This window comes from Gymnoscopelus braueri (genome assembly GCF_963280865.1).
Source record: "Gymnoscopelus braueri genome assembly, chromosome: 11".
Taxonomy (NCBI): Eukaryota; Metazoa; Chordata; class Actinopteri; order Myctophiformes; family Myctophidae; genus Gymnoscopelus; species Gymnoscopelus braueri.
This window is the reverse complement of record NC_137613.1, coordinates 38,604,360-38,616,816: the sequence shown is the minus strand read 5'-3', so window position 1 is coordinate 38,616,816 and position 12,457 is coordinate 38,604,360. Positions and strand designations below refer to the sequence as shown.

General features: G+C 39.2%; 1 protein-coding gene across 5 annotated transcripts in view; it reads right to left on the bottom strand.

Annotated features, from left to right (window-relative positions):
• Nucleotides 1-7,735, bottom strand: part of atf6b (activating transcription factor 6 beta) — a 30,086-nt gene extending 22,351 nt beyond the window's left edge. For 2 of the 5 annotated variants that reach the window (XM_080441364.1, XM_080441366.1), the window contains exons 1-5: nt 7,428-7,735; nt 2,393-2,517; nt 1,174-1,264; nt 554-613; nt 383-462 (exon numbers count right to left, since the gene is read on the bottom strand). In XM_080441364.1, the coding sequence (XP_080297490.1) occupies nt 383-462; nt 554-613; nt 1,174-1,264; nt 2,393-2,517; nt 7,428-7,500 (429 nt within the window). In that variant the 5' untranslated portion in view covers nt 7,501-7,735. The remainder of the gene's footprint in view (nt 1-382; nt 463-553; nt 614-1,173; nt 1,265-2,392; nt 2,518-7,427) is intronic. The other 3 variants (XM_080441365.1, XM_080441367.1, XM_080441368.1) reach the window with 3 other exon arrangements.
• Nucleotides 7,736-12,457: the final 4,722 nt, after the last annotated feature.

Genomic DNA, 12,457 nt, shown 5'->3' with positions numbered 1-12,457 from the left:
GTTTAACTACATTGTCTAGTTATGTTTCTGTTTGCCAATTCTTTTTCTGGCATTCTACTGTTTATTGTCTTGATGTGAAGCACTTTGGGTTGCAATTTTGTATGAAAGGTGCTATACAAATAAAGTTATTATTATTATTATACACTGGTGTCACACTCACTCACTCAGACATTTAATAAGTATATAGATAGATAGCCGATATAGATAGATATCTAAGTTCACAACACCAACATGCCTCGGAATTGGCATCGGACTAAAATCGATTTGACAGAGTGGAACAAATATGCAGATTCACAAATGTCACCTATTTTCTTGTGTCTCAATCAGTTCCTTTCACTCCATATACACACACAAAGAGTTCAATGTGTGCACCTACTCTCACCTGTGGTTCAGGTGATATAGATGAGCAGTCAGACTCCAGGGAGGAGGCAGGTGATGGAGGCTCTGCCTTAATCTGGAACACTGGACAGACACACACATGCACACACATTATGAACTGCTAAACAAAGCTTATACAAGGTGATAAAATGAAGTTATAGAAAGAGTCACTTACACATCTCTACAGGTAAGGGCTGAGTTATAGTCATCTCCTCTTTTATTATTGGACTGTCACCTAAAGAGAAAACAGATAAGAGGCAGACATAAAGTGGTAGAAAAGTTATTCCAGTGCAACTTGGCAGATTCTGAAAAACATGTCCTCTTACTGATAAGTTCACAGCTCAACATAAACACCAGCATAGTCACTTCTGCAATCACAGAACTGACTAAATAATTATGTATACAATATTACAATTATTACATGATTGAAAGACTTCAATCATCCAATCCACCAAACAATAGGCACATTTTTCATGGGTGCAACCCACATTCAGCTGTGCTGCTCATTCCACAAATGCATGTTTCTTACAAATGGGGCACCATTTAAAAAGGTAAATAAACAGGTTTTCCAACCAAAAGTTATGGACAGAGAAATAATCTACCAAAAAAAATCTGAACTTTTTGTTTTACGTTTTACTTCTTGTTGTTACAATAATCTAATCCACAGCTTCAGTTGTGTCCTACAGCATTGGATGTGTCAGTAGATATTATGGATAGTTTACTGTCTGGGAAAATAAGCTGACTTAAGGTTTTCCTGACGTTGCTAATGTTCCATGGCTGTCATGGCTGGCTTACTGATGGTACCTGTCAGCAGGTTGTTGTCGAGGTGTCTCCATGGCGATGTGGGGTTGTCAGGGTCTAGTGTCAGCACAAGGTCATTCTCAAACTGAGAAGGGAGGGAGAGGCAGCGATAATTAGACATGTGGGGGGAAAAGAGAACGGAAAGAGATTAAGGCAGAGAGAGTGAAAAAGGCGAGGTATAGAATCGAAAGAGATAGGATATATTATAACAAAACAGAGTTGAAAGAAGAATGAAAAAAAGAGTGATAGACAGAAAGGGAGAGTAGTAATAAAGAGAAAAGAGAAAGATTGTGAAGAGAATTAGGTCAAGCAACTCAACTGGATTAGTGAGTAGATCAACCTCAGCATGCATTGTGTGTTTGTGTGTCAGAGAGAGAGAGAGAGAGAAAGAGAGAGAGAAAGAGAGAGTGCAAACACACACAACAATTTTCCCACCAAACGACAGCCTATCACAAGGTTTGTGTATTTGATCTCGTATAACCTCCATTTTACTGGTTCACCAATATCAGACTTTTACTCACTTTACAGGATTAAAGGTCAAGATCATGGTTAAGGTCTAGCTTTGATTCTTACGATGAAGCATAAATAGGGCAAAAAAAACTAGATGAAATATGGAGATACAAGGTTTCTGCCTGACAGTGATGATATACTACTAAATTATATACTCCCCATTCCTATAATAACAATCCTTTTGAGCAGGACATGAGGTGGTACTTTTGTTCTGCATTTACGATCCATTATTGACTTAACCACTCGCCAGCCAGTCTCCTTTTTCACCTTCGCTGCGTTCAACAGAGAGCCTGGCCAATGCCTTGACATTCTAGGCATACACAGCAGAAGCAATCTTTACATTTTCCCAACCACTCAAGGGTACAGAGGGGTGGCACTCAAATGTGGACTGTTTTTATATTAAAATATTCAACTTTGTCCACAATTGTGTTTTCAGCAGATTATGTGGGTTAGCTCGATAGTTTTGTCCTGGTGTGGTGTAGTGCGTTTCAGTCGGGACTGGTAGACTTGAATGCGAAGTAGAAGAGTATAGTACTGTACACCTCACTAGTCACAGATAAGCTTTACTGGCCTTTGGCTTGTAGTCGTTTACCCCAGACCACCTTCTAAACCTTGCAAACTGTGTGAACTCTGGCATAAAAAACATATGCTAGATTAGAGTATTTTGGAGACTGGGGTGAGCTCAGGTTACACAGTCACTCACTGGGAGAGGAGAGGAGAAAACAGGAGAGCGTGTATGTCTCTGTACAGATGTATTGTATTTCAGCCCTCGGCTGAAGTCTTCGTCCTCGCCCTCCTCCATACTCTCACACTGGTACAGGCAGGCATCTGAGGACACGGACAAAATATAGAGAAGATGTTTAATACAGTATATGGATTATGGACAATGAAAACAAGGCCCAGAGAAAGCACTAATGGTGATAGAGAGAGAGGAAGAACAGGATGAGACAGCGAAAGACGTGGTTAAATGTGGCATGATCAACAACAGTATCCCATAAACTCATTCAGTATCACTATTTACACTCACGGAGCATAAAGGTAATACAAAAGCTCTGCTTACTAATAAAGATTAGCTACCGTTATGCACTTGGGCAAAACTTTGTTTTCTAGGATACCAGCCCTAAGACCACTACACCACAATGGACCCTAACAACAACAATTAATTCTCCTATCGTGCATTGTTTGGCTTTGTGATGAAGGGCTGAGGACACATGACCGTGGCCTTTGAGCTAAGAGAAGAGGAGCTTCATGAAAACAACCAGGTCAAACATATTCAACTATTGGCTTCCTGTTAATAGCAGGTGTGAATCATGCGGTGTCCTTTGGTTCATATGGTGTTATAAATAGCTACGCTCACTCTGGTTATCTGCTTGTTCCACATCTGACTTATTGCAAGCCACTGAAGAGCAACATCTCAAGGTCTAAAATGTCAAATAAAACTGACTACCAGGAGCTAAAAGAAAGCAATGATTTATGATCTATTTACAAGACTCAACAAGGGTTTATTTGTCAGTCACTTATGGTACAAGGCTACAAGCAGCCAAATGTTGGTGTGGCATGGTCCGTAAGACCAGCTCACAAAGCGTTGAGCTTGTAGATCGGTTATTTTTAAATAGCCTATGTATAAAATAGGGCTAAAGTGGTTAATGTATATTGTTTGCTTTATAATATAATAATTTATATCTGCATAGTAACTAAAGTTTTCAAATAATTGTAGTGGAGTAAAAGTACAATATTTGCCTCCGAGATGTAGTGGAGTAGAAGTAAAAGTATTGAAAATTGGAAATACTCGAGTGAAGTAAGAAAAAATACCTCAAAATTGTACTTAAGGACTTGAGTAAATGTACTTGGTTACTTTACACCACTGTAAGTTCCTATAGATTTTTCCTTTCACTTCTAAAAACAAAAGCCAGGGCAGGGAAAACAGAAACCTGAGTAGTGGCAAAGAAAGAAACTGTTGACGTGACACGGTGGGTTTGTTACCCTGAGGTGTGCAGATTCAATAGAGGAGCTGGGATCGTATATCTATCTACCGTAACCTATACAGATCTAGACTATTGTACAGAATACAGAATGCCTCTGTCGAAAAGTCAGCCTATTAAAAGGGTTAGCCTAGATGAGATGGAACCTGAAAACGTGCCTACTTCTCTCTGCTTGCAAAAGAGATCGAATATAAGTGCATCAGTGGACAGGCTCATGTACGGCATGCCATTTACATTTTTTAGGCATTTGGCAAATTCTCTTTAGACTCTTATGCAAAGAAACCTGGACTGAGTGAGCAAGTGGGCTTCTGTCTTGCTCAAGCACCATTCAACAAGGCTGATGTGGGAATTTAACCTGCATTACAAAATAAATCAAACGGCTCACACTCACACACAGTTGGGCTCCAGTTGAACATATTTTTGAGAGCTGCAGCCTCTGTGGACATTTTTAAGAAGCCTTAAAACGCCACTATTTGAACAAGCATTTGCAGATGTTACATGATTTTATTTCCATGTTTGTGTTGTTATTTGCTTGCGATGAATTGTACAGGCCTTTTCTATTCTAACTGCTTTAATACCTTGTTGTGTTTTTAATCTCTATGTATGCACTTTTGTGAGTTTGTGCAAAGCACTTTGTGAGTTCTCTGTATAAATAAAATGTACTTACTTACTTATTGCACCCACAAGTGCCTGCGTAATGTTTCGAACTACATGCTCTTTATCGGACAGCATATAGCTCGAAATGTCACTTCACTTGTGGGTGCAATATAGACTACGTTAAAACTGAAGCCCAACTGTGTAATTGTGTTTTCTTCTCTTCTCAGCACCTACATAATTTGGGTTTGACTGTGCATGTTCCTCCTCATCAGGAATTGAACCTGCACCCATGGCCTTCTGTTAGACTGTCACTCTTGCACTTATAGCAGGCCATCTAGCCTTGCCATGAACTGTATGAATTACATGGTTTCACCCTTCAAAAGGCCAGAGATGCTGTCACTCTTATTTTAGAGAATTCACTCATTATGTATCCAGAGACTGACTGACCCAATGTTTTCCCTAGTCTGGGGATTGATGCTCCATTTCCAATGTGCTTCTGAGACTAAAACAGCATTATGTAAGCGCCTGTGTGTAAAGCTGTCAAGAATTAGATGTAGCACTATTTTGTTGCAATGCTGATTCACCATTAACATATTTCACTGAAATGAAAACAGTCGCTGGTTCAATCCCCATGACGGCTAATGCGTTCGTTAACCAATGGCTTCAATTGCATTTGCAACCCAGGGGACCCAAACTACTTCTGGTGTAGAATTTTGATCTAATTACACCCACCTTAGTATCTTTTGACAGCATGTCAAAAGATACTAAGTGCAATAAGAAAATAAAATATAAATGAAAGGAGACGACATGGTCGTCATTTCAGTGTTTAGCACTGTGATCACTGTGAAACTGACATTTAAAGAAGCAAATCACCACAGAGCAAGTGCAAACACGCCAAACAGTGTGTGAATGCAGCTCAACATGCATGTCTAGTAGGCGCCATTTAACTTCCTCATTTTGAAGTAAAGGCACACTTTAAAAGCAGTGTGGACTTAAACTAAGAACAGCTAGGCAAGGGTTGTCCGGGCATCGCAGGTGTAAAGTTCCTATACCCACCACCATTTCCATTCCCACAGTGCATCCGACTTGGCCAGCTGCTCCAATGAGCACAATTGGTCATGTTCATGACATGTGTGGGAAGCGGGCAATGGAGGGTCTTCTCTGTCACTGACCTAAAGATTATTACTACATGTTGGTTGGGGGCCGGGGCTCATGTTTAGGGAGCAGAACATGGGGGGGACCTCTCCCAGTAGTCTGCACCTACAGTATGCACGTGTTACGCCCTCCCGGTGAAAAACCTAACTGTCAGGTAAACAGTGGCTGGTGGTGACTCCATGTGTATCAGAGGAGAGACACGTGTGGTTGTCTACACCCTCCCAGACCAAACAGTCAGGGCTGGCAGTGACAAGTACATTACAATACACAAATCTGGGAGAAATGTTTAAGAAAACCTAGGCATTTATTCCATAACTCGCCTCAGAATATTCCACACACATTCCCATTCAGATTCTCAAGCACAATTCAACAGGACATATGGCTGGTGTGGGAATTGAACCTGTGACCTTCTGTAATTAGACTGTCACTCTTGATCATTCTAACCCCTCAAACACCAGTGGTGTTGTCATTCTTATCTCCTCTTTTTCCTACTCTGCGGCTTAATGATGCATTTCCAACGTGCTTCCCAGAATAAATCAGCATACCGTATGTGGTGTTAAGTGTATAATGTTGTAACAGTCAAGAATTAGATGCAGCACTATTGCTTGACCATTAGAAGAGACTTCCCTGAAATTAAAACGGTTAAAAAGGTTAAAATCCCCACACCATCAATGTATTAGTTACACATACTCATAGTGGCTTCAACTGCCAGTCTGCCACCCAGGGGACCCAAACTACTTCTGGTTTCATATTGCCTTCACCTTGTCTAGAATGTAGGCCTAATAATGACCACCTGGTGTGAGCTTTTGCATTTTTAACACAAGCACAAAAACACTTTTTATTTCCAACAGTATGAGATCATAAAAGACACGTCTGTGTACAATAACGTGCAATAAGGACATACAATGTGAGAAAGAAACGAAGAGCACGGCCATTATTTGGCGTGTAACGAGATAAACTGACATATCCGGGTCTACAAACCACACGGAGGAGGGCCAGTGTTGCCAGGTCTGCTTATTATAAGAGACTTTGGGCTTGTTTTTCTGTAAAGTTGCTTGAAAATATAGGTGGTTGCGTTTTTTGGGGGCTTGCTGTGTAATGTTAAACCAGTGGTTCTCAAACATTTTCATGCCCAAATTAATATGTATTTGTCTGCAGACCCCCCATCTGAAAATATTTTATGCCAGACAAAGAGCAGGGACCCCCAAAAGATTTGTGTTGTTAAAATGTTGATGATCTACAAGCTCACAACGTGTCACATCGCGAGCTTGTAGATCGGCTATTTTCAAATAGGTTTAAAGGGCTCATGTAGCATAGTCGCTTCTTTTGGGCTCGTTTTCATAGAGCTGGTTGCTTATTTCTCTCGCAAAACCTGGAAAGGCTGAGGAGGGCACGTATCGGTGCAAAACACACGCAGATCCACGCGTGAATGCGGCTCAACGTGTATCTCTGGACGCCATTTAACTTCCTCGTTTCGAAATAGAGACACGCTTTAAAAGCACTGATGGGGAATTTTCAGGCTACACAGCATATATTCGACACCTCGCCTTTTGAATCTTTCAATGACTGCCCAGTGTGTATGTCTGCGCATCAAAGCCAGGGTTGCCATGTCCGATTTTTATAAGCGACCGTGGGCTTGTTTTTCTGTAAAGCCAGGGAGCATTTTGTGTCGTTAGATTGTTTTAAAATTAGTTTTTCCAAATATTCCACATTTTATTGCAAGATTTTTTTTTAATAGCAGACCTAAGCTCACAACTTTGTAGATCGGTTGTTTTCAAATAGCCTATGCATATAGGTTTAAACTAAAGTGCTCTTGTCATGACTCATGTGGCCTAAGTAGTTGCTTCTTTTGGGCTTGTTTTCATAGACCTGTTTGCTTGTTTCTCTCGCATAACCTGGCAACTCTGATCGCAGCTTTCTATCACAAACGAACCTGCGATCATCACGTTTAGAATAGGCTTATATATTTACAACGTTAAGTTCACATTATTATTATTAACTCACCCCAGTCTTCGCTCGTCAGAAGGTTATCAGCGAAGAAGCGACTATCCAAGTCAGCCAGTAAATCCGTAGTCATACCGTAGCCACAAAGGCGTGTTTTAGAAAGAGCTTGCGATTTAGATAGAAGCGAGGAGATAATAGCTAGCTATCTAAATAGAACATGATCTATGTAAAGCACTTACGGAAAATACGTTGCAAATTGCATTTGCAAATGCACTTTAAATTAAGTAATCTCTCACGGTAATGTGTTTTTTTTATTCAATTTGGTTTCATAACTCACTGTCGGTCCTTTAGCTCAGTCTCGCTTAATGTGACAGACAAGGAAATCTATTTTTCCGGAAAAAGATACGCCCAGTTAGCGCACAGACCAATAGAAACGAAGGAAGGCTTGATTGACAGTTTGGGTGGCCAACCAAGTGCCGCATAGCACAAACGTCAAAGGGATGACAGAATTCTGATCAAGAGAGAAATCATCCAATAAAAAACACGGCACATTATCCCCCTTTTAACAGTTTCTGAAATTAACATTGGATGTTATATGTTACATTACAGATAGACAGAGAAATCTGTGTGGAACATACTTTTTATTATTATTTAATAGGATTAGGGTTTTACATAACATGGTAGGGTAAATGAGGACAGGACATCAAACCAACACCTGACATGACAACTCAATATTACATGTATGTGTTTATCGTTAACTGCAGACCAGACTTTCTAAATAAAGTATTCAATCAATCAATCAACCAACCATCATCAGCCCATCTGAGAAGGCCAGGTGTTTTAGAGCAGACACATGCAACTGGTTGAGATTTTTTTTTGCTGCCTACACTTTAGAATTTAGCTGCCAAGTGCCAACTGTACCAAGACATATACTGTAGGCCTACTTCCCACAGATTACAAACACCCACAAATACTTTGAAAGCATGAATAAAAAAAGTACATCAATGTGCATACACATGAGCTGTTGTGACAGGAAAAGGACATCCAATGAATGGATGGATGGAAATAAAATGTATTATTATTATTATCCAATGGATTACAACTGCATAAAGAAGACGTGTGTTTCTGCACCATTCTGATTTCTGAATTGAATTGAATTGAAAAACACCATGCACTTGGGTTTGGTTCTTCTGTGATCTCTGTGCATACTGTGCCATTAGGACGCCTCCTAGTGACAGTTTATTAAACCATTGTTATTGTGGCAATTGAACAAGGGACTTTTCCATTATACGTTGTTCTGTCAAACAAACTTCTCTCTCTAGTAAGTAATAGTGGCTATTAAATTAGATAAAATCTAAATCAACTGTATTTTCACATCATGTCCAGTCTTTGGGAATTTTAATTTTAACATATCTGTCTGCATCGCTGCATGGCTAGAATTAAAATGATGTCATGGTTATTATTGTCTAGATTTAAAAATCGACATTCTTTTCACATAATGGAATGTCCAAATGTAAAAGCATGCATTGCCCCAAATTGAATAAGACAAGACACATTGTTGTATGAAAATGTACACTGTAACAGACGTGCACACAGTTCCTGGTTCTTTGCGTATCTGAGTTAGTGGAGGTGTTGGTGTGGTCAGTCTCAGTTCTAGTTTGTCACTTCTTCTCAGTCAGTGAAAGGATGAAGATGAACATCTGTGGCTGCCTGTTCTCTGCCATTGTGTTGAGTTATGTAAGCATTGATGCTTGTGCAGGTAAGAACGTTTCATAATTTTTATTACAATTCAGAATACTTTAGCTTCCATTTTAATGTTTGAGCTTACTGCATTTGAGGTCAAAATAACTTGTAAGTATGCATTTACTTATATTGCATCTTTTAACTGTGAAACTACAACACAAGATTAATCTTAAAATGCTTTTTAGAAATTAGGACTGACTATTCTTCATCGTGTGAGGTTAATCCAAAGTCTGGAGGTCACAACAGCAAGACACAAACAACACAATCACAATTCATCCTTGCCACAGATCAGATACATTCAGTTTGTGTTTGTTTTACAGAAATTGCTCATTTGATAGCTGAAGAGAAGAACACAGCCACCCTCAAGTGTGCTCATCATGTAAAGGAAAAGGTCAAATGGAGCAGAAAGAGTCAAGGAACAAACATTGATATCCTTACTGCTACTAATTATTTTGATATCAGACATAATGACCCCAAAAAATGATACACTTCAATAGCAGATGGTTATAAGTCACTGTTTGTACTAAGTATTGAGATCTCAGACTCTGGGTTGTACTACTGTGATGGTGAGCCAGCTGTGGAACTGACTGTGATACCACAAGGTAAAATGATAAAGTTACACATTTGCTTCAAAATCTGTCCAGTCTTATCACTTCTCTCTCTCTCTCTCTCTCTCTCTCTCTCATATGCCCTAAAGATACACCTTCAGGAGGCTGCAATTCGAAAATGGCCCCTGTCTAAGTCTTAACCTACCCCCCACCAACCCCCCCCCCTTTTTTCTTTTCTTCTCTTGTACATATTTTTCACTCTTCACACCAGTAATCTGTAAGCTGATTGTATGACGTTCTGTATAGTAGTGTGTATATCTGTCCGTCTCTTATATGTCATCATGATTTGTGTGCATGGGGATCTCATCTTAAACAAGCTCAGTGCTAATGATTCTTCCAGTTTAGTAGACCTTGTATTGTGAATTTGTACTTCCATGTACTGTTGTTCTCATGTCTTACTAAATAAAGTAGGCTACATCAATCAATCAATATAGGCATATACACATATAGTAAACAACTGTAATGCAATGTGAGTGTATACGTTTCCTCATTCAATATGTGATATACTGTACAGGTACAAAGCAACAGACGGCTGTTGAAATGACCATGGTCACTCTGAGCTGCCCTCAGTCTGTCACAGGTTCAGAAGCTGCAACATGGAGCAGAGGGATCAATGGAACAAAAAACATCTACGTCAAAGAGAACCATGTTACAAATCAAAACAGCCATTATCAGTTGTCAGAAGACAACTCATTGACTATCAGTGAAGTGAAGGCTACAGATTCTGGTTTGTACTACTGCAACAGTAAACCAGCTGTGTATCTGACACTAATCAAAGGTGAGTAATATCTGAGACTAATTAAGGTCCTTACACACCGGGGCGATTTTTTTCATGCGAATAATACTTTAAAAAAAAAAAACCTTATAAAGTCAATGCAAGCTTCCACACCAGTTTCGCGGAGCGAAAAAAGCGTCTTTTAATTATTCGGAACGAGTCCGAATTTTGCGTATATTCGCATATTCGCCGGTGTCTAACCGCCTTAAGGCGGTTACACTTACACTATTATGTGTACACTGTGTTGATGAAATATATACTCAATTGTACAACAAAAAGTTGACCTCATTAAGTCAAACGCTTGAACTTATGTTCAAAAACAGACCCTTGTCGTACTCGTATCGAGCTGTCCTTTAGTAAGACACTTGAACTGATGACAAACTTCAGGCCCCTGCAGCCATTATGAGCAAACAGTTTGCACCGTTGAGGTTGAACTGCCGCGGCTGAAAAAATAACAAGCCACATAAAACTAATGACTTGCTTGCTATATATAAATTATTTATTGGATACTCTTTTCCTTTGTATTAAACAACTGCTCAGTATGTATTCACACTAGTTTCATAAGTACATACTACATAATGTTAACTGGATTAGAATTAATTCTAGATTCAAATATCTTGCTGTGAATTAGGAATTCACCAAAATGTGATATTTAAGAACTACTGTAATGTGTGAGAATGTGTTCTATACAGTGCTTTCTCTATCCTCATCACAGATACTGATGAAACACAGTTACTAACAACTGACAAGCCAATGACAACACCTACTGCCAAGACGACGACGACAACAACAGCAACAACAACAACAGCAGCAACAACAACAACCCATGAAAACACAAGGAAACACAAAGACAAGAATCAAATGTGTAAGGAAATACTAATCTGAATGTTGACAGATGTTGTTGACTCTAAATTGTTATTAGAAAGTTCTAATTCTAAGTTCTAGTTCTAAAAAAAACGTTTTTTTCCAAAGAAGAAACCTATTACTCCAATTTGATTAAATAAAGATTGTATTAGTTTTATTGTTCTTTATCACCGTTATTGTTATTAGCTCTTTTCTTCATTCAGATAATAGTCATGCACCTCAGTAGGCAGTCACATCTATACAGTATTATATCGTTGCTGCCGGGTGGAAACATATGTCCAAAACAGTTATTTTTCAGGATTCAAATAAAAAAATAGCTGAAAACTTCCACAAGCTGAAAACTTCACAGCGTGTATAAGCTATTCTTGTGTAACACTGTAGTATGACAAAGTAGAGCATTCATTTACAAAAAATAAAATACAAATATGGAGATATTTTAAGAGGTTTCTGCCCCACAGCAACAATATAGAAACCAATCATGCCACTAATAATGCTACATTATAGCAATATATTTGTAATATCATTGTATCATTGTAATATCATTGTAGCAGGGACCACCACAAAAACAACAGAAATTGATCAAGGAGACCATTGTGAGTATCACAATGAAAGTACTTCCCACTCCCGAAGTTACACCCCTTGATTAAAACTTAAAACTGAATCATCTTTCCCATAGAGTTAAAAATTGATCTTTCCTCATACTCTAGCTCTTCATTGGAAACTTCCTGTGGGTGTGGCATCTGGAACAGTAGTCTTCATCATCATCATCATCATCATTGTAACATGGAACTGCCGCTCCAAAAGACAACGTGAGTAAAAGATTTGCCTGAATGTGGCATTAATCATCTGATAATTTGAGGGAGAGAATTCACGGATATATTCACTAAGGAAAAAAGCTGCTTTGATGAGACAGGGCAGTATAGAACACTGTTTCCCAAACAGTGGGTCGGGACCCATTTGTGGGTCGCGGACACATTATTATGGGTCTCAGGTAAATATCCCTTAACATTTAGTTTTTATTATTATTATTGTCTCCGCCAGGCCAAAAGGCATGGCCAAGACTGTTTTGCACCCTGTCTGTCTGTCCGTCCGTCCTTGTT